Genomic DNA, 21,816 nt, shown 5'->3' with positions numbered 1-21,816 from the left:
ATTTAACCACGTACGAGTTTAAAAGTTACAAAACCTACAAATATTTTACCTGTTAACACCTCTCATCCACTGACATCAGGTTTCCTGTTTACCACCTGATTCCATGTGAACGCAGCAAAATATGAAGTCTAATTATTTGATTTTAAGTGTAATGTTGGTTTTATGATATTTTTATCTTGAACAATATCATTAAATGTCACACTGCTAACTTACACAGTCCTGCAAACTGTATAACAGCACTTATAATATATATTATATTTTTACATTTATATATATCTTTGTGTTCTGATTCTAAAGGCCCCTGGTTGTCTCTGCAGACAGTGGACTGGTTTTACTGGTTTTACTGGTTTCACTGCAGACTGCTCATTTTAAAACTCACTGTTACTGAACAAACGTCCTTAACAACAAATAAATTAAAATAAACAAATAAATTAACATATTTTTTATATACATATTGACTCCCTCTCATTACTGAGCTGTAGCATCACATGCTAACAGAAGCCACAGAGCTGAGGATGAAGGGAGGCGGTCAGACGGAGAGAGCAGGGTGAGTCAGAGGTAGAGGAGGCTGAATGGCACTGCAGCGCTCGTAAATCTGACTGCACTGCTGCAGCTATCACACACACACACACACACACACATTACAACACACACCCTCCTCCAACATGGCTGACATGATCTTTCTGTACACACATCATCAAACAGCGACTCCACATCCCCCTCTTCTTCTTCTCTTGACCTTTTCCTGTTGCAGTTTCTGTTCAGAGCTGCTGAGCGTAGAAAATAACTCGGATAATGTCGTTAACGTTAAATAATACTGAAAGAAATTAGCCACTAAAGGAACAGAGACCTTCAGACCACATATAAAGAAACATATTGACACAGCATTCTCGCTTTGACGTGCGTCGGTGCGGAGGTCACGTAAAGCTAGTTAACAAGAGGTTTAGACTGTAACTCGCTTCATTCAGAACATATTCTCATTAAATGTGGTTTGTTATGAAGGTGAGACACTGATGCTGGTCACTGGATTAACTCGGTTACTGGGGGACTCTGCTATCAGAGTCTACACAGCTAGAGTCAGGACGTGGTTAGCTTAGCTTAGCATAAGTCCAGGGCTTCCTTTGTGGCTCCCAGTGGTGAATTCACTTCATCAACACCACCAGTTATGTTCCAGATGTGTTCAGTTCATTTCAAACTTGAGGTTATTGAACTATTAATCATATAAACTGGATGTTGATGATGATATTTTCATGTTTTTCATGTTTGGTCAAGTTTTAATTTGTACCACAAACACATGGAGCTGGATGTTCCAACCTTTTATCCTTAACTTTTAGATTTTAGCTAATTAGTTTTCCCGCAATAAAGTCACCTTAAAACACCTAAATTACTAGTTATGGCTGACTCAATATGTTCTCTACAGTCTCTCCATGGAGCCTCTGGTTGGGAATCAGCGTCTATAATCAGTTCATTACTGAGGAAGAAATACGCAGTAAAATCTACTGCAGCGTATTAAAGCTGATTGCTGTCGTTAAAATGATTGATCCAGTCTCAGTCAAATTAAAATAAGCTGGACCTTGAGAAAGCATCCAGCAGTGATCAATGTAATCAACTTTATTAACGGACAAACTGTTGTTTTTCTCTGCAGAGACCAAGCAGGAGTTGGAGGACCTCACAGCTGACATCAAGAAGACAGCCAATAAAGTTCGCTCAAAATTAAAAGGTACGCACTCAGAAACTCCTCCTCCTCTTTACTCGCTACACTTCACCCTGAATCATTCATAAAGCTCCAGAGAACCACAGAGGAGCTCCGGAGAACCACAGAGGAGCTCCGGAGAACCACAGAGGAGCTCCGGAGAACCACAGAGGAGCTCCAGAGAACCACAGAGGAGCTCCAGGGAACCACAGAGGAGCTCCAGGACTCGGTCCTCCGTTCCTGTACTTAGATATGCTATATGCTAGGCTAATCTATGTTAAAAACACAAGCACATTTTAAAGATGTTAAAAAGATAAGATATATAGATATATATATATAGTCACGTCTTAAGTTAGCTAATGTTAGTAACACTAACTAGCTAGATTGTGATTGATATGGGTTAGTTAGCTAGAGTTTTGCTCTGTTGGACAAATGTTGCTAACCAGCCAGCTATCAAGTGATTGCTACCTAACGAGCTAACTAATCTACATCAGTCATAGAAGCTAGATAGCTAGCATTAGCTAACTTAAGATGTGACTATATATTTTAACCATCTTCAAAATGTGGTTGTCCTTTAACATAGATTAGCTTAGCACGTAGCATATCTGAGTAAACTAGCTTTCTCCTCCTTGATGACCTGAAACCTCCTCACAGGATGTTTCCTGTAGCGCCACCAGCAGGCCAAAGCCCCCACCAGAAATATCTCTACAGAATTAAACCTATATATAATAATATATAATATATAAATGTATCAGAGGGGATTAAAGTCCAGGTCTTCATTATCTCAAAGAGGTCTTTTATTAGAAAATATATTCAGACACTGACCTTCAGCAGCAGAGGAACAGACTCAAACAGTGGCGGTGATTTATCAAACTGTAATCACACACACACACACACACACACACACACAGACACACACACACACACAGACACACACACAGAGACACACAGACACAGACACACACACAGAGACACACAGACACACACACACACACACACACACACACACACACACACACACACACACACACACACACATACACACACACACACACACACACACACACACACACACACAGACACACACACACACACACACACACACACACACACACAGACACACACACACACACACACACACACACACACACACACACACACACACACACACACACAGACACACACACACACACACACACACACACAGACACACACACAGACACACACACACACACACACAGACACACACACACACACACACACACACACACACACACACACACAGACACACACACACACACACACACACACACACACACAGACACACACACACAGACACACACACACACACACACACACACACACACACACAGACACACACAGACACACACACACACACACATACAGACACACACACAGACACACACATACATACACACACACAGACACACACAGACACACACACACACACACACAGACACACACATACAGTGCTGTTGAAGGTTCAAGGACATCACTGCATTAATGTGAACAGCCAGGGGTTTGACTACACACACACACACACAGACACACACACACACACACACACACACACACACACACACACACACACACACACACACACACACACACACACAGACACACACACACAGACACACACACACACAGACTGTACATATGCAGTCTGAGAATAGCAGTGATGGTGGAGATAAAGCTATAATTGGAAACCCCATGAGGCCTGAGTGTTATTGTCCCGTCTGACACACACACACACACACACACACACACACACACACACACATACAGACACACACACACACACACACACACACACACACACATACAGACACACACACACACACACACACACACACACACACACACACACACACACACACAGACAGTAGATGTGTCGTCCCTGCGGGGGGGTTGGGGGTGGGTTTAAAGAGATTTTAAGCCTTTGAATAAACTTTATACGTAATGAGTCTGAACAACGTGTCAGCCGCTCTGCCTCAGCGGGGGACCCGCGCTGTAGCCAATAGTGCTGACTCTGTCGGACTGGGAGCTCCCAGTGAACAGCAGGTCCAGACCGGGACTGAATGCAGCGTCTGATGCTGACGGAGGTCAGTCTGACTGCAGGGAATAAAGGACTGAGGAGGTTTATTGCAGCCGTTAATATCTATCCATAAATCACCTGGATAGTCGTCCAACTGTCCTCTGCTGACACTAACCGCAGCTACATTAGCACTTAAGTTTTCTTACACTCCTTAAAATCAAGAAGGCCACGCCCCCTGTGAAGCTTTGGCGACCCCTAGTGGGGGTCCGGACCCCCGGGTTGGGAACCACTGATTTAGGATCATATCGGATTATACTTTTTAATCTTACGTAACAACAAACAAACATCACTTTGATTTTTGAAACTTAAAATTTTAAAAACACACGAGGACTCACAATCTGTTGCTTACTCAGTTTTTATCTCACACACACACACACACACACACACACACACACACACACTGTCAGTGCTGACATTGCTGAGTCATCGTGGATCCAGCAGAGAGCAGCTGGGCCACGAGCCAACACACCACACACACACACACACACACACACACACACACACACACACACTGTGGAAAACATTATATAAGCGTTTCAGCTCGTCTCATCACTCGCTAGAGACAAACCGACATCACAGAGTCACATGACACCAGGACAGACCTGCAGCCGGTTACCATGGCACCCCCCCCACACACACACACACACACACACACTGCTCCAGCTGATGAGTTGATCATCAGCTGTGATAGGACTTCACCTGGAGCCAACCTGCAGGTTTAAAGCCCCACCAGCGCCCCCTCCAGGCTGCTGGGTCCATTACAGCCTCAGCAGAACGATACACAGTGACCGTCACACTCCTGACGAATCCAAGCAGAGACACTGACCTTTAACCTGACGCCTACATTACCCACAACGCACCTGAACCACCGACCGCTCTGTGTGAGTTCTAACCTGTAGTGTTTTTGTTTCTGCCGCTGATCAGTCAGTACGACAACTTCATTAAAGTCTCGACTCCTGATTAAAGACACGAAGCTGTGTAGTGCAGTGGTTCCAAACCTGAGGGTCGGGACCCCCAATAGGGGTCGCCAAGGCAACACAGGGGGGTTGCAAGGCCTGCTTGGTTTCAAGGTGTGTAGGAAGTCTTTAAAAACATACACAGCAGGCCCATGTCTCATCGTCCTATATTAAATAATATATATACAGACCGAAGAGCTAATAAAGTGCCGCGTCTGTCCAGATTAAGATTCAGTCTGTCTGATTGTTAAATATTATACAAAATACAGAATACAGACAGAAAAAATAATGATTTCTGATGCAGTTGTTGAGTTTGTCCGGGGCCGTCAGTGTGGTCACTGCTGCTGTGTGACAAAGGCGTTAGTGTAGAGTTTGTCCTGAAGGTGGCGCTAGAGGAGACGTCGGGAGGACAAACATAGAGTTTGCTGTGTGGCTGCTGATGAACTCCGACCCTGCTGACTCGCAGTGTTTCTCCGGGCTGAGTGGGCGTCTGCAGACGGGAATATCCACACACATTATTACACTGCGTCTCCCCGGGTGAATGATAATGTATGAAAGCTGCTGAGTGATGATGAACGAGGAAGAGGAGGAGGGAAGTTCTCTCCTCAGAAACGGCTGCAGTTTTAATAACGTTAATATGGAATGAAATGTTGAGAACCATTTTATGAAATGTAAGATATTTAATCATTTTCTGACAACGTCTGAATTTGGATATTTTTGTTCAACTGACTGACAATGCAGGCAACAGTTGCTTTATTGTGGCGGTGTAAACATGGAGAAAGCCTTCATAATAAGAGCATCAACTAAAAGAGTGTAAGCATGATCTTTCCTGTTTCCTGATCTGACTGACCCTGTGTGTGTGTGTGTGTTTGTGTGTGTGTGTGTGTGTGTGTGTGTGTGTTCCCGCAGCAATTGAGCAGAGCATCGAGCAGGAGGAGGGTCTCAACAGATCATCAGCGGACCTCAGGATCCGCAAGACACAGGTGAGACTGGTCCACATGTCCACCACAGACACAAACCTTTAATGGAGACACACGACTTCTTTTGGACCGAACCCGAAGGAAATATTTTATACTTTTCTATCTATTCTTTCTATGTATCTTTATCTATAGAGCACCAAGTTTAAAAACCGCGTTAGTGCTTCATAAAAATTCAAATTAATTTAAAGAGAATTTAAAGGTGAAACAAGAAAAACAGTAAAACATTCAAGAAATGAAATATATATATGAAAAATGAATTAGTTACTTTGCAAATCAAGATTTTTCCACACAGAGTAAATAAAATATGATGATTTGTTATAAATAAAACCAGTTTATACCAGTTCAGCTGAAACAATTAGTCCATTAAACAATCAGTCCATTAATCAATCAGTCCTTTGAGAGAAAATCATTCAGGTCATTTTCGGCTCCACAAACGTGAAGTTTTGCTGTTTCTCCTTTAATTGATTGGAATAATTTGAATTTATTAATAATAATCACTTTGGGCTCTGGGTAAATGTTACAAAGCAATCAATCAATTGATTAATGGATCAATAATCAGCAGTGAAAATAGTCATTAGTTAAAAATTGAGCTCCTACATAAATATCAGAATAATCTGATAAATAACAGCATCAGTATTGTCTGACCCTGCAGTATTCTGCTCTGTCATTGGCTGCTGCCTTCCACATCACTCTGCTCTCTGCTGCCTCCCAGTGGAGGAGAGGAGAACTGCAGCATCAGCACATTACACAACCAAACACATTGACACACAATCAGTGTTACACAGTTACACATTAAAGTACTTTTACTGGTCTGTAGTTTGTTTGAATGACATTAATCACAGGATGTGCAAACACTGGCACATTTACACTGAAGTGTAAACTGTAATGTTGATTAAAGCACATTGTCCCTGGTAAATAAATAAATAAATAAATAAACATGTTACACACACATATATATGTGCACAATCTGGGGACATCACATACACTTACATTCATTTCCTACAGACTAACAGGGACACATCTTTCGTCCCTACTTTGTCATGCCGTCCCCATTTAACTGCTGAAACGTGTCCCCAAAGTCAAACCAACCCACACACACACACACACACACACACACACACACACACACACACACACACAGAGCCAATAAATCAGATTTTTGTTACCGTCCATAATTACATTACATTGCATTTTTCTCTTCAGTGATGATTGATTACACATTATTGATGACGTCATAATAAGACGTTCCTTTATTCAATAGTGGTTTTCATTCACTGTATATCAGAGATGGTGAATCGCGATACTCTTTTTGATCAGCAGAGGGCGCTCTCTGTCGTCACTGCGTCAGTCGCTGTATCAAAGAAAAGGAAATAATACAAAGTTTAACACAGTTTAAACCTCAGAAATAATAAAGGCTTTTCTGAATACTCAAAGACACTTTACATAAAACATTAAAGCAGCGAAAACAGCATCAAATAGTAAAAACACTGAAAACATACGTTGTTATAGTTATAATTAAATATCTGAACCTGTAAAGTGACCTCTTTTCCTCTCTCTCTGTTCCCTGTCTATCTCTCTCTGCTTCCTGTCTGTCTCTCATTGTCCTGCAGCACTCGACGCTGTCACGTAAGTTTGTGGAGGTGATGACTGAGTACAACACCACGCAGTCCAAGTACCGTGACCGCTGCAAGGACCGCATCCAGAGACAGCTGGAGATCAGTGAGTACTGCCTCATACTGCCTCATACTATAATTGTCTGGCTGAATACTGCATTCTGATTGGCTGCTGGGTGGCCATTAATTCCTGATGGAGGACACATACTAAGAAGTTCCAGTAAAACCGCAATTAATGAGCTGAAATTAATTGAAATCTGAATATGTGATATCTGTGGTCGTTGGCACAATTCAGTTCAATTCAATTTTATTTGTATAGCGCCAAGTCATAACAGAAGTTATCTGAGGACACTTTTCAAATAGAGCAGGTCTAGACCGAACTCTTTAAAACATTAATTACAGAGACCCAACAGTACCACCATGAGCAAGACCTTGGAGACAAGGGCAAGGAAAAACTGCCTGTTAAAAGGCAGAAACCTAGGACAGATCCTTCGGCTCTAGGTGGGTGGTCGTCTGCCTTGACCAGTTGGGGTGAGAGAGAGAGAGAGAGAGAGAGAGAGAGAGAGAGAGAGAGAGAGAGAGACAGACAGACAGACAGACAGACAGACAGACAGGTGCACAGGAACAACAGTAGCAACAACTACACTAATAGTAGTGACTGATAATGATGAACATGACAACAGCAACGATGGGGGACAATGAGCAGTGACAACAGCAACAATAGTAACCGTAGCTGTAATAATACTTATAATAATAATAACAACACTAATATCAGTGATATACACATGAGCTATTGTTGAAAATCTCGATATTGATTTGTTTAAGACCTGACCGACAGCTGCTGGTTCGGAGAGTTCGGTCTAGACCTGCTCTATTTGAAAAGTGTCCTGAGATAACTTCTGTTATGAATTGGCGCTATACAAATAAAATTGAATTGAATTGAATTGAATTGGTCTTGTTGTTAAACTGTCAGATTATATTTACAATTTGTCGACCGTACGCAGTGTTATTGACTTAACGTAACGATAGTTCTCTGACTGCTAGTGTAATGTGAGCTCTCTGTTTCTGTGTACTCTCTGAGCCAATATCATCCAACTGCAGCCACAAATGGGCGTTCCCGTGCTGGTGGGGGTTCCCGTTTTCGCTGACTGGAACGCCCCCTTCTTCTTCGCCTTTCTTGCTGAACTGTAACTGTCAACATCCGGTTTAATATAACATTCGCTAGTTAGTGTTTCTCAACAGAAGTTTCAAAATAAGATCTAGTAGTCCGTAAATGTATTATAGAACTAACGTTAGCAAGCTAAGCCATCTACAGAACGTTAGTCCAATTACATCTTAATATGCTTACATTTACGTGTAGGACTAGTCTATATTTCTACGAGTTGTTGACGACCATTTATACTTTGCACGGACTTTGGAATTTGTCAAACTAAATAAACATCCATATCCAAAATCAAGATCACTGTGATTGTTTTCTGACTTCAATTACGTCTATTAAATCTACTTCACTCGAAATTTACTATAATAGACAGATCAAGTCGTCGTTTCTTGCCCGCCAGGTATCCATGGTATTGGTCGATGAAACGCTACCAGGAATGCCCAATAGGCGTTCTAGTGTTATGTCGGTAATACCCAAGGTGGACCCCTTCTCCTCTGAGCGGAGGGAACTGGAAATTTCTCCCCTTGTCAAGTCGTATCTAAAGTTCGTCCTGTTTACTGGAGCAGTGAACAACAATTCCATTGCATTAGGACATTATGAAAGCAAACAAATCTCCTCTGAGACGTCTTTTTTTATTTGGTGTGAAATGGTGACATTTGGAGAATGTGAAATGAAAATGTGAATTTATTTCCATATAATTCTTTGTTAAAGCCACAGGAGCCACTGGAGAGCGGCAGGGTCACCCACCCCTGCACTAGAGGGATTTCTACAGTCTTATATTCAATTTAAAACATGAATGCAATAAAATAATTATAAGTAAAAATACAATAATATATATAATTTAATGAGAAGCTGAGACAAAGATGTTTTCACTGTAAAGAGATCAACACCAAAAAAACCCAGAACTGATTCAGTCTGAAGTCTCTGAAACAATAAACAAGGTCAACTGGAGATAAACATCATAGTACACACACACACACACACACACACACATACACACACACATTAAGCTGATGTAGACAGATAAACAGCGACTGCAGCTCTGACCTTCACTTACAGACTTTACATTGTTTTATTAATATAAAATTTGAATGTTTGAAAAATGCAGCAGAAATGAGCAGATTGTTCTGCAGCTGGTTCAGTTCTGCACAAAAATTCATGTTCTTGCTGTTTTACTAATTAAAAACAGGAAAATAAAATAATATAGAGAGACCAGATTCACATCAGGTCCATTAACACAAATCGCAATCCTTAAACCTGGCTCTGGTTCTGTTTGTGGACCAGGTTGCGGCAGTAACTCAGGACATACACTAACGAGTTTGGACTAGTAACTACGGAAACAATCAAAAATCCATCGTCAGGGGACAGAAGTGGATGCTGTAAACTGCTTCACTCTTTTCTTTTCAATATGTACATCTCATAGCTTATCGGTTATAAGAGTTTATTTGCAGTAGTTTAAGTTATTGTGTCACATCGTAGTAAGACAGATCGATATTGAAATAAAAAAATAAGTTCTGGCTTGTGTCACAAAATCGCTGCAATCAATAAAAACTGACTGAAACAATACCGTGAACTTCCCAAACAAACTAAAATAAAATTAAAATATACAGGAAAGGTCTTTAGTTTTGTCAGTTTGGTCAAATTTGTGAGCACAAGAAGCACAACGAGGCACTGGTGAATATGTCTAGGTTTGTTTGTATTGTAATACATATTCCTGTAATAATAATAATAATAATAATAATAATGTATATATCTATAATGCCTCCAATATTATGATCAGAAACTAACAGTGAAACTAATAAAAACTCAATTACGCATCGTTTTATCTGCTTCTGGTGGGAACGCAGCATCAGTTATTCTCTTATATACAGTAACTTATCCCTGTGGTCCAAACACTTTTATTCTAATAATAAATCACAACTCTGAGCTGACACACCTCTGCTGCGACAGGCTCCAGCAACGGTTGTTAATGTGACTGAACCAGTGGTACTCCATCAATGACCCCCCCCGCCTATAACAAGACAGCGCTGCACCATCAGTGTCTGATTTATTTACCCCTGAATGATTCATCTCCAATGTTTAGAATCCGTCACTAAATTCATGTAAACTATTTTTTTCTCATTGTGCAGTAAGACTGCATTGAAGCTGCGTCCTTTAAATAAGTACATTTAGTGAGAAACATGAGCTTCCCTAAGGATCTCTGTCATTGTCTGTGGCGGAGAGGAAACTGCAGTAACCTGTGTTTTACAGCAGTTCACAACTACACTGGAAATATGAATATCAAATATAAAACGTGGTTGATCAAAGTTACATTTACAGTTATTTATTGAACTTTGGCAGACAGAACATAACATGCATATTCTAAGAATGATGCATGTCTGATATTTGTGCTGCGGTACTCCAAAGTACCTCTAGTTGAGAAACTAATTGTTCTTTCTGTTCCTCTCTGTGTTCTGTCTGCAGCCGGGAGAACCACCACCAATGAGGAGCTAGAAGACATGTTGGAGAGTGGCAAACTGGCCATTTTCACCGATGATGTAAGCACTGCACCTGAGCCCGGCTGTAGCCGTGGGTCACTTTAACCTGAGCCGCTCTGCGTCACCCGCCAGTAACGTCCCCGCCAAGGGGGATGCAGAGCGGCCATGAGGTGCGCTGTGACATCAAGTGAACATGGCCTTTGTCACAGGACCAGAGGGAGGATGATGGGAGGATGTGTGAGCACTGTGAAGCTCTTATTTTGATGGAGTAACTTCACATTACCATTCACTCCTTCAAATTAAAAGCTTGCATATGTTGCAGCTGAGAATTAATTTACTGAGCTCCTTAGGTTGAAACCAGTGATGTCACAGTGTACTGACCAGTTCAACCAGTGGCGGTCAGAATAAACAGCAGGTAAGTGAGTGGGACACTGTGGTAACAAAGGAAACTGGAGTTCAGAGTTCTGACCACATTTACATCGATTGAATCTTCAGCTGGAAAAAAAAGTTCAAAAAGTGCTCGTATGAACAGGGGCGTGTCCAGAGGGGGGGCTTGGGTGGCCCCCCATTATCTTTCCCGCTTTCTTTCAGAGGCTGTAGCTTTTTAAAGCTAGAGTGAAGATACTGGTATCATATGAAACTAGATGATCGAAGGCGTCTGACTATTATTATAATTTTATTATTTTTTATTTTTTATTTTAGAATTTCTGCTCCAGTCAGAAGACATTTTCACTGTAAAAAAGTAATTCTCTTAACTGACCGGTTTGTCTTTGAGTTAAAACTAACATAGTACCAGTTTTTGGTTGTATTTTGTTACGTAAAACATCATTTTGTGTATTTTGTGATATGTTTTTTGTTGTTGATTTTTTATTGGTTTTAGTCGCTTTGTCTTTAAATCTAAAACTGGAAAATAATGTTTGTGTTAAAACCCGTCCGCTCCTGCAGATCAAAATGGACTCTCAGATGACCAAGCAGGCTCTGAACGAGATCGAGACCCGACACACCGAGATTATCAAGCTGGAAAACAGCATCCGCGAGCTGCATGACATGTTTGTCGACATGGCCATGCTGGTCGAAAGCCAGGTACGACGTGATAACAGGACAGTGTGTCTACATGTTAGAGACTGTTTGGGCGTTGCGTGTTAAATCTGCATGTGTGTTTAGGGAGAGATGATTGACAGAATTGAGTACAACGTGGAACACTCCGTCGACTATGTGGAGCGAGCCGTATCCGACACCAAGAAGGCCGTCAAATACCAGAGCCAGGCCCGCAAGGTAACGTTCCTCAGAAAAACATCAAAACCTGTGTCCATTTAGGAGAGACCTTATAAGGTGGACCTTATTTTGGAAAAAAATATAATGAGAGACAAATAATTTGTTGATCCTGTTTGAATTGTGCCATGAATTACAAACAAACTTGCAAGTAACAAAAGTTGCAGTTTTTTGGGTGTCTATACCTATCTGTCTGTCTCTTGTCTGTCCCTGCAGAAGAAGATCATGATCATCATCTGCTGCGTCATCCTGGGCGTGGTCCTGGCGTCAACCATCGGTGGCACGCTGGGCTTCTAAAAACTCCGCCGCCTGCCGCTGTGACGACCGACACCGACCGACCGTCTGACCGCCAGCAGAGAAAAAGAAACACCGACGACAACAACAACACAAAAACTTGAAACACAAATGCAAGACAGATAACCAATCAGCTAGGAAGAGATAATCCAATCACAGATAAGAGGAAACACCGCGGGGTTGGGTGGGGTTCAAAAAACAAAGACAAAAAAAACACAATAAAAACGCCATCACATAATAGCTGACTTAAATACATAACATATACAAAAAGAGGGTACAAATAAACCTACTATTTATTACAGATGTACATGTAAATGTATTGAACATATGAAGCAACACATGGGTTAGCTACCTGTAAAAAATTATGACCTATAATATGACATTTACTTGTTTGTTTGTTTGTTTTGCCTTTTTTTCTTATTTTTTAACAGTTTCTTTCGTTTTTCGGGAGTCTCCGGACAGTGATGGTGACTGCTGCTGGGTGCGAGTTCTGCAGGAAGAGCATTCCAGAGCCAACTTTTAAATGTTTGTTCCTTTCTTACATTTGTTTTCTGGAACTGAGCGCAGTCGACTCCGAGAAAGAATAATCTTTTCAGCTCCGTCAGAAAATTCTGGAGCTCAAGAACTCTGCGCTGCATTCCGGAACGGGAAGGTTCCGGAGCACAGACAGGAACAGAGTGAGGTTCCGGAATGCTTTCAGTTACTGTTCCAGGATGCTCTCAGTTGATGTTCCGGGAATGCCCTCAGTTTAGTTCCGGAATGCTCTCAGTTGATGTTCCGGAACGCAGTCCTGCAGGACGAGCACCCTCTGGCTTTGGTAGAACAAACTTTGTCCCCGTGTTTCTGGGAGGGAGGGACCGACCTCGCTGTTGGCTCAGCCACCTCTTTAGACCACCTCTTATTGGTTGCTCACTCCTGTCATTCACCTCAGTCAGCCTATTAAATTAGCTTAGACTGGCAAAGGCCGACCTGCCACACGCCATTTAAAAACATGACGAGGAAAGAGAATGACGCGCCACCCACTGAGCTGTTTTTGTCAGCCACCTGATTAGTTGGGAAAACACCATGTGGGGAGGGGGAGGGGGGGGTGTAATTGCAATGTGGCAGGTTTCCACAACAACAACCTCCCCTTCTTGTCACACCTATCCAACCAAAGAGCAGGGGAGGGAGGGCCTCTGTAGTTTTCCTGCTGAATCCAATTGGCCAGCGGCAAAGAACGTGACGTTTGACTGACAGGTGAACAGTGGGAAGGAAGGAGGGTAGGAGTAGGAGGGTTTAAAGTAGGGTGGGAGGAGACGGACAGTCAATCTATGCAGTTTAGATAAGAGGAAGACGACTCGTCCCGCCTCCTCCACCCGAGATAGCCAATGAGGATCGGGGGGCTCACCTTACCGCACCAAAAGGCTTGTCGCACTGATCGCTGTAGAAATATTGTAGTCAAGGCCGGGTGTCATCTCCAAGCTGTCACAACTGTTCTTCCGGAAGATTCTAAAAAATGAAGAGAACACATTAAAAAGTAAAGAAGAAATAAACTAAAACATAACAATATAAAACTAACAAACAAGCTAGACAATAAACGAGATGGACAGAAAACGTAGAAAACTCTGAAGATGCTGGCGTGCCCTGGTTACCCGAGTGTCGTGGTAATATTGTTGCTTTTTTGTTAATTAATGGGGAACGTTTGTTGCTTCGTTGTTCTGTGGTGCTGCTGTTTTAGTGCGTGCGTGACGTGTCCCGTGACGTATCGGCCTGACATCATTTAGCGGTTACTGTTTAGTCTGTATGGTTTGATGCATTTGCCTGTTTCCTCCCCGCATCCCTCCATCTCCTGCCTGAGTGTGTGTTTGGGGATTGTGATGTTTCATTCTCACCATTTAAATGCCTGAGTTGCACAGGTGCTACTGAACAGAGGATTTTCTCCATGGAAGGTGGAACATGTGACACACACACATTTACATACATTCACAGCACATGCATGAACACCTCACATATACATGTCACACTGAAAATTCCTCCAAACTCTCCTGTGTTACACGTCCTGCCAGTGCTAGTGTTAGACTGGGTCGCTTAGCATGCTGTAGCGTTAGCTCGTGTTGTGTGTAGATGGTGTAGAAGCTGCTTTTTGGAGACTGATCACAAGTTTTCTGCTCTTTTTTAATGTTAGGCACTTTCCGTGTGTCCAGACCAATGTTGGGGAAGGAATGAAGTTCATTTTTGACCTTGGAAATTGTTTTACAAAATATTCTTAACTCAAGGTTCACTTGCTAGCTTTTTCCAGAGCGTATAACTGCATCTCACAGTCTTCAACAGTGGTTGGACTTCAATTTGCCAATGATGGTTGAACGCTTTGGAAAGGGCCAGTAAGCTAGTAGCTAGTTAGTACGATTATTTCATCAGACTGATTACATTTAAAGTAAAGCATTTTGTGTTACCTTTTTACAATCGTGTAGCAATATACAGAAAGTGAATAACAACCAATTTTTTGTTGTTGTTTTAAAATGCATTTACTGTATATTAGATTGAATTAGCATTAGCAGTTAGCGTTATGTCTGCACAAAAATAGGACAGGACAGGAAATAACATGCTAATTTGAAGTAATCTGAGTAATGTGTTCACCTCAATGCTGTTCCAGATTGAGCTAACAACGTTACATTTCAAGACTATAAATGTTCTACTTTTGTTTCGTTATTGTGGGTTGAGAAGTTAAACAAATGTGTGTGTTGCCCCAAACTGGACACACGGGTGTGTTGAATATTACTACACAGTATTGTGACTCTGGCTTTAGATTGGGGGGGTTTTAAGGAGGAAGGTTTGTCTGCGTACGGGCTCTGTGATATGGAGGTTCCTCTGCCTCTGTTGAGGCCTACGCTGCACAATCCTGCACTGTCACTGTCAGGGTAATAACAACCACAAATACTACCTTAAACTCCACAAAATCAGTCTACACTACACTTGGTGTCAAAGCAATAACGTCAGTTATCTGTAGTAAAGTGTTAGCTAACTAGCTCACCGAGTCTAGATTCTGCCCCCAATTTAGGGGCTGTAGAGTTGCAGAGTTGTTTCAGCCTTTTGTTAATATTCTGTGAGAGTGGAAACCCTGTTTGCATGGATGTAAAACTCTCTTGACTGAAGCATCAATTTAAAAGATTAACAACTGTGTAAGAGCAACTTTGCATCTTTATTGCTCTGAAAGGCTCCGACAAGAAGCTAACGTAAAGAGTTGTATCATTAGCAAACAATCGAAGTCACAGCGAGACTGACCATTTTTGTCCAACACAATCACGTTAGCTGCTTTGTCGCGGATACTTGTGGCTGCCAGAGCGATATGTAGACATTAAGTAGTAATTGCTTTGTTGAATAAGTGTTTTCTCTGGAGTTGTAGTAGTAAGCGCTGTTAGTCGTAGATGTCCGTGATGCTGTGTAGTCGCTAGATGAAACAAAGGGTGAGGATTTTTAGTTTCAGGTTTGGAGAAGAGTGGAGGTGGGAGTTTTTATTTTATTATTTGACTTCCCAAAACCAAAACTTAACTTCTGTGTTCACCAAAGCTTAGCAAACACCCCCCAACAAGGCAGCAAAATCCAATAGATGTTTGTTCAAATTGTCAGTAGATTTAGAATACTTTAGCACTTTTCTCTACTGTTGTGTTGTTCATGGCTACATTCTGTCTAAGTGGTTTCTAAGTGGTTTTCGCTGTTTTTAGTCTGTAATACAAACACTGAATCCGTCCACAAATGGATTAAATCACGTTTGCCCCTGTAAACCAAATCTAAGTATGCTTAACTACATTTCCCAGGTGTCTTTGGAGCTCTGCTTCTTTTTTGTAATTTCTCCGGGACTCTAAACTGATTTTCAATAGATTTTACCTTCACCAGTCACAGTGCTTCGTTCATCACCTGCCAGTTACATCATAAAGTCAGCCACACAATATTTCATTCAGTTACATGTTTTCGATGGTCGATGGTTGTCACGGTCGTCGCGGTAGTCTTGCGATGGTTCTGCGGTGGTGATTGCGGTGGACATAAATCAGTGACGTGAGGATGCCGTCGAAGCACCAGCCAGCTTGTTGATACTGATGTTTCTTTGTGTGTGTGTGTGTGTGTGTGTGTGTGTGTGTTTTCTGTAAAGTTCCTGTTCCTGTCTGGCAGCCATCCTCTTGGGGGAAAAAAACATGGACAAACACCACAAAACCATAAAGGAATATGATTACGACTTGATGAATTGGAAGTTTGTCCGAGTGTTTGGTCCCGTGTCCTGTTGTCTTCCCTCTTCCTGTTTGTGTTGTAGTTGTTTGGTTGTACAAAAAGACAAGGTTGAGGATCGGGAGTCTGCCCCTTCCCTTCCCCAGCAGACCCCGCCCATCCCGTTGTGTGTAATAATGATAATAATAATAATAAAAAAGGCATGCAAAAGCGTTGTGGAGTTTGCATGATGGTGTTTTTTGTACCCCACCCCCAACCTGCCCTCCATGTCGTGCACTTTACCGCTCATCGGACCTGTTTTTGGTTAGCATGTCAGCTAACTACTTGACTCGTTCCTTCTTAATCTGAATTTTGTTATTTATTTTAAAGTTAAGCACATGTTGGAGTTACACGTCAACACATGCTTTGCTTGTAACATTGTTGGAACAGTAACTGGATTTTTAAGAGGAGTGGGTTGATATTTTAATATGAACCTGTTAAAGATTACATTTTAAAATATGCTGCCGTCAACTTTAGCCATCCTCGCCCAGCCCCTGACATCGTCCTCCAAACCTCCTGCTAGGTTATACACTTCTGTTCTCAACTGATCTCTGTTTGTTTGCTTCCACGGTTGCATTCGTGTTGTGTTCTTGTGGAGGAATCGTCCCCACGTTAAACCTTCGACCTGTGGGCTAACCTCCACCTCCACCCGGCCTTGTGTGTGTGCAGCATGCCTCCCTTCCTCTTCAGTGAAACAAGATTGGTGCATAAATGTACGAATGCGTGTGTTGGTTTGTGTCGGAGCAGCACAAGTTTGTTTTGATGTGCGAAGCGTCCACGGGTTGCAGCCATTTGATGAATGCCACTTTTATTTAAAAAATTGTGACAGATGGGAAGAGATCAGACATATTTATGGACACCATGATCACTGTTATTATTCTATTTATTAAAATTCAAACCAAAGCGTTTTTTGCCCTCCCCTCATGTGTTCTCGAAAATGTTCGCCGCTAATATCAAAGAGCACAACGCGAGTCAAGTTTACACTGATATGTTCGTCACAAATGGTGAAAAAATATATAATTAAAAAAACAACAAATGCTACCGTAACTATAAGAAACAAAAGCCCAGCCCCCCTGCCCACCACCAGCGTTCACTGCATGTTGGTCTGTCCACCAATCAAACCGACAAAGCTATCCAATCTCACACCACAACAACGATGTCTGCCTCCACACCCCCTTTCCTTTCCTTTGCACCTGTAGATGTTAGTTTGTGGTCTGGTTAGTGGAAAAATATGACGCATAATCATCTGTGAAAAAAATTAGCATATGTACGCTTCTCCTCCACTTGAGGCATATACGGAGACAACGGTGGTGCTTTCTTATTCTATTTATGAATTGCTGTTATTTTTGTTATTTTGGTGTCATTTTCTGTACAGCTCGTTTTATCAGTCTCTGTGTTCACACGACAGGATTGCTAGCAATCTCCCATAAACCTACAGTGAGCATTTTCCTGTGTGTGAGAAAAGACTGCAGCCTTGTCAACTCAAGTCACATATATACGGAAGAATATATATATAAATCTTACAACAACATACTACATTTCTATAACTGTATGTGGCTCTGTAGCCATTACTGCTTCGGTTGGCTGTGTACAGTTTTTGTCAGAGCGGGGTACAGAAAGCAGGAAAAAATCATCCGGAGAGAGTTTGGGTGCGACACCAAGACTCCAAAGATTGACTTACCGTTAGCCGTTAGCCATTAGCGTAACTGTGTGTGGGAGTAACTCGGCGTATCGTTTCACACACGTATTGGAAAATAATTTCTTGTAGTTTGAGTCACATAAAACGTGTGTGGGCACAATATGCTCCGCAGTTATTTCTGCAAATTAATTTTTCAGTGTGAACCAGCAGCACAACATCTGCAGACGGGTGTCTGTCTTCCACGTTTGTACTCAACAGACACCGAGTTCAAAGACTGTGAGGATTCAAGTTAGTCGTGCTTTTTTGTTCCTCCGTTTGTCGGACGATTAAACTCTTCTCTACGATGATTTTTGTCTTCCTGAAACAATTTTCAAAAACCAAAACCTGTTCAGTGCCCTGCTCTGGATGATGCTCAAATGAAAATGTTTGTTTGTTTGTTTGTTGTGGCTTCGATCTGCTCTTGTCAGCAGTAGCTGCGACTCGATATTTATTGTTTTCAGATTTTTTATGTGAGGCTCCACCTTTATGTCTTTCTGCTCTCTTCATCGTACGAGACAGTATTTCAGTTTGTATCAGTGTTTTTTTCCCTAGTGGGAAGGGTGGGATGAGTCAGGGGGAGGGGCCATGAAAAATAGACCACGCCCACATGGTCTCTGCCATAGCAAGTAGGAAAGACACTTAAATAACATTGTTATTATCATTATTATTGTTACTATTGTTATTATTACCATAAATGACAAATAAAAATGCAGTAAAACATTTGCAAAAACCCAGAAGGAGAACGAACGGCTTCACACAAAGTGATCAAACTAAAAACTTCAAAAAAGGGAGGTTATGACGATTCTATAATAGCAATGATTTAAAGAAGTACAAAAGGAGTTATGTTATCATAAATAATAGTAGTAATATTGAATATTGAATGCTCGCAATTTTGTCAAACTGAAACTGGATTCTTTGTGTTATGTAATTATTGTAAATAACTTCAAAGAGAGAAAAAATGACTTGCATGTCTATGTATAAATCTACTGAGATATCTATTCCCGTCAAAGTTGACAAGCAGTTCGATCTCTGTCCTTTTTTGCCCTCAAACATCAACCCGTCCTCACCTCCACCCCTCCAACCTCCCATCTCGGCGCTCCTTTTAATATTGATTTGTGACTGAGAGAAGACGGAAGAGAGAAAGAGGAACGTAGCTTCCAGCGTCTTCGTCCGCCACGCTCAGTTCAGACGCTGTGTTTACACCAGCCTGCGGAAATCTGCACACGTAGGAAGAAACGTATGATGTTGTGTCACTGAGAAGCACTGTTGTAGCTTTTCTCGCTCTTTGTTTCTGTCCAATGGAAACAAAAAGACCTTGTGTGTCGGCAGGTATTAGGACAATTTTTTTGCCTTCGTGGTGTAAACGCAGGCACACCTCCGTCCATCACCCCAGTTCCAGAGGCTCCGCCCACTGGCTCCTCTGATGAAAGTGCTTCCCTCCATATTTGGAAAATTAAAACCCCGCCTCCAGGGCTTTCCAGGCCACGCCCCCTGATCACTATGGAAGCCCTGTTAGCGGGTTTCCGAACTCTCTCTTTCTCTCTCTCTGTCTGGTTCTATGTCTCTCAACCACAGCTCAGCTAGCCAAACTTACTTACCAAAACTTGGTCTCTTTACCTGCCTGTTTCCCCAGAATGCACCCTGCACCCTGTCCTAAAAAAATATTAGTACCTAGATAGTCTGCGCTAACGTTAACCTGCTAGACTGCTAACAGCTTGATTGGCATGAGCAGCTCTAATACGGCGCCAAATTTGAATAATGCGACAAAGAAATGTCACAGTGCTGCGTTGCTTATACCCATCAAGTCAGTCGTATACAAAGGATACCACCTTTAAGAGTCCTTCTAGAAGCTAAATGTTTGTCCATTAGCTTGTGCGAAGCCTTTGTCTTTGTCCGTAATTGGCTTTCAGAAACACAAGATCTGACTTTTAACTGATCTTCCTTGGTCCCAACCAAACCACAATCTGACCCCGTCTGTGGAACCACGGAAAGAGCCGAGTCCCAAAAGCATGTTAAAGCTTAACGTGATCTTAGTCCCATTGTAAGTCTATGGGCTAAGACCAGTAGCTTTAACATGCATTGGAAATTATGCAGTTTAAATTCACATCATGTGTCTCTGCGTCCGCTCAGCCCTCTTGACGTACCTCAAAATGACACCACAGTCTTCCTTTTACGTGGATCTCCATCATTCAGTCCTCATCCGGTTCCTGGAGAAGGTTTTAGCTTCAGTTCCTCAAAGGTGTCAAAGCGCAAGAAGAAAGAGAAAATTGAATCTTGCAACAAACAGATTAAGCTAATTGTGGCTGTCTGAAAAGGAAACACGCTTACGGTTTTACCTGGTCAGACTTCCAGAAGTAGCTTAGGTTTGTGCAAAGGAAATGCAGCATTGACAGGTTTGAGGAAGGCGGTCCTCCCAGAGTCGCCACCTAACTAATTTCGGGCCCAGTCTCTAGCCTCACACAGGCCTACCGTAACAAAGCGTGCAATATTCAGAGAAACAAGGGCTTTCTTTATCATGCAGAGGCGTTCGGGCCCGGGCCGATGAGCTCGGACCTCCTGCAGGAACTCCATTAACAAAATCACCCATTTTCAGACTCCTTGTGAGACCCATTAGTTTCTGAGTGCACATGGATGAATAAGAAAGAGGCTATCTCGGGGGAAAGTGGCAGGTGAGAGACGCAAGGTTAGAAAAAATATTTCCAAAATTTAAAAAAGACGAGAAGAGGACAGGGCCATCGCTCTTCAAACGCAACTTTGACCGGAAATGCAACTTGTGTCCCGTTTTTTTTGTGTGTGTGTATGTGTGCGTAGCGTAATGTAAAAGCGATCTGTCCCCCCCCCTCCCCCTCTAAAAACAAAATACCCCCCTAACCCTGTCCATCCCCTACAACCCTGTCTCCCCCCTCTCTTACCCCTCTCTCGTACTGCTGTTGGCTGTTCTGTTTAGTTCATGTGACGTGCCAGTATTCCCCCTCCCCCTACTTTACCAATTCCCCCCCCACACCCCCACTCTCTCCCCTCCTTCTCTCTCTCTTGCTCTCTCTCCTTCTCCTCCCCCCCCCTCTCTCTCTCTTCATGGATCTTTAAGATGACAACTCTATGCAGATGCTGTCTTTTATAAGTGTGTCAAAATTTTAATTTAAAATAAAAACTTAAAAAAAACAAACCCTGACAGACATATTGAAATGATAACAAAAAATGAATAAAGAAAAGGATTGTTCAGTGTACTCTTTCTGCCTGACGGGATCTTTATTGCTTTGTGTCTTTTTAATAATTTCTCTGATCAAATCACCCGTTTTCTCTTTTAAACTGTACCTGAACTAATGTATCTATGAAGTA

General features: G+C 42.1%; 1 protein-coding gene across 1 annotated transcript in view; it reads left to right on the top strand.

Annotated features, from left to right (window-relative positions):
* stx1b (syntaxin 1B) overlaps nt 1-21,704 on the top strand; it is a 58,725-nt gene extending 37,021 nt beyond the window's left edge. Inside the window, exons 4-10 of the mRNA XM_051420150.1 lie at nt 1,646-1,720; nt 5,675-5,748; nt 7,356-7,464; nt 10,981-11,054; nt 11,940-12,077; nt 12,159-12,269; nt 12,483-21,704. Of these exons, the coding sequence (XP_051276110.1) occupies nt 1,646-1,720; nt 5,675-5,748; nt 7,356-7,464; nt 10,981-11,054; nt 11,940-12,077; nt 12,159-12,269; nt 12,483-12,563 (662 nt within the window). The 3' untranslated portion in view covers nt 12,564-21,704. The remainder of the gene's footprint in view (nt 1-1,645; nt 1,721-5,674; nt 5,749-7,355; nt 7,465-10,980; nt 11,055-11,939; nt 12,078-12,158; nt 12,270-12,482) is intronic.
* Nucleotides 21,705-21,816: the final 112 nt, after the last annotated feature.

This window comes from Dicentrarchus labrax, unplaced genomic scaffold, assembly GCF_905237075.1.
Source record: "Dicentrarchus labrax unplaced genomic scaffold, dlabrax2021, whole genome shotgun sequence".
Classification (NCBI taxonomy): Eukaryota; Metazoa; Chordata; class Actinopteri; family Moronidae; genus Dicentrarchus; species Dicentrarchus labrax.
This window is presented reverse-complemented; position numbering and strand designations above follow the sequence as displayed.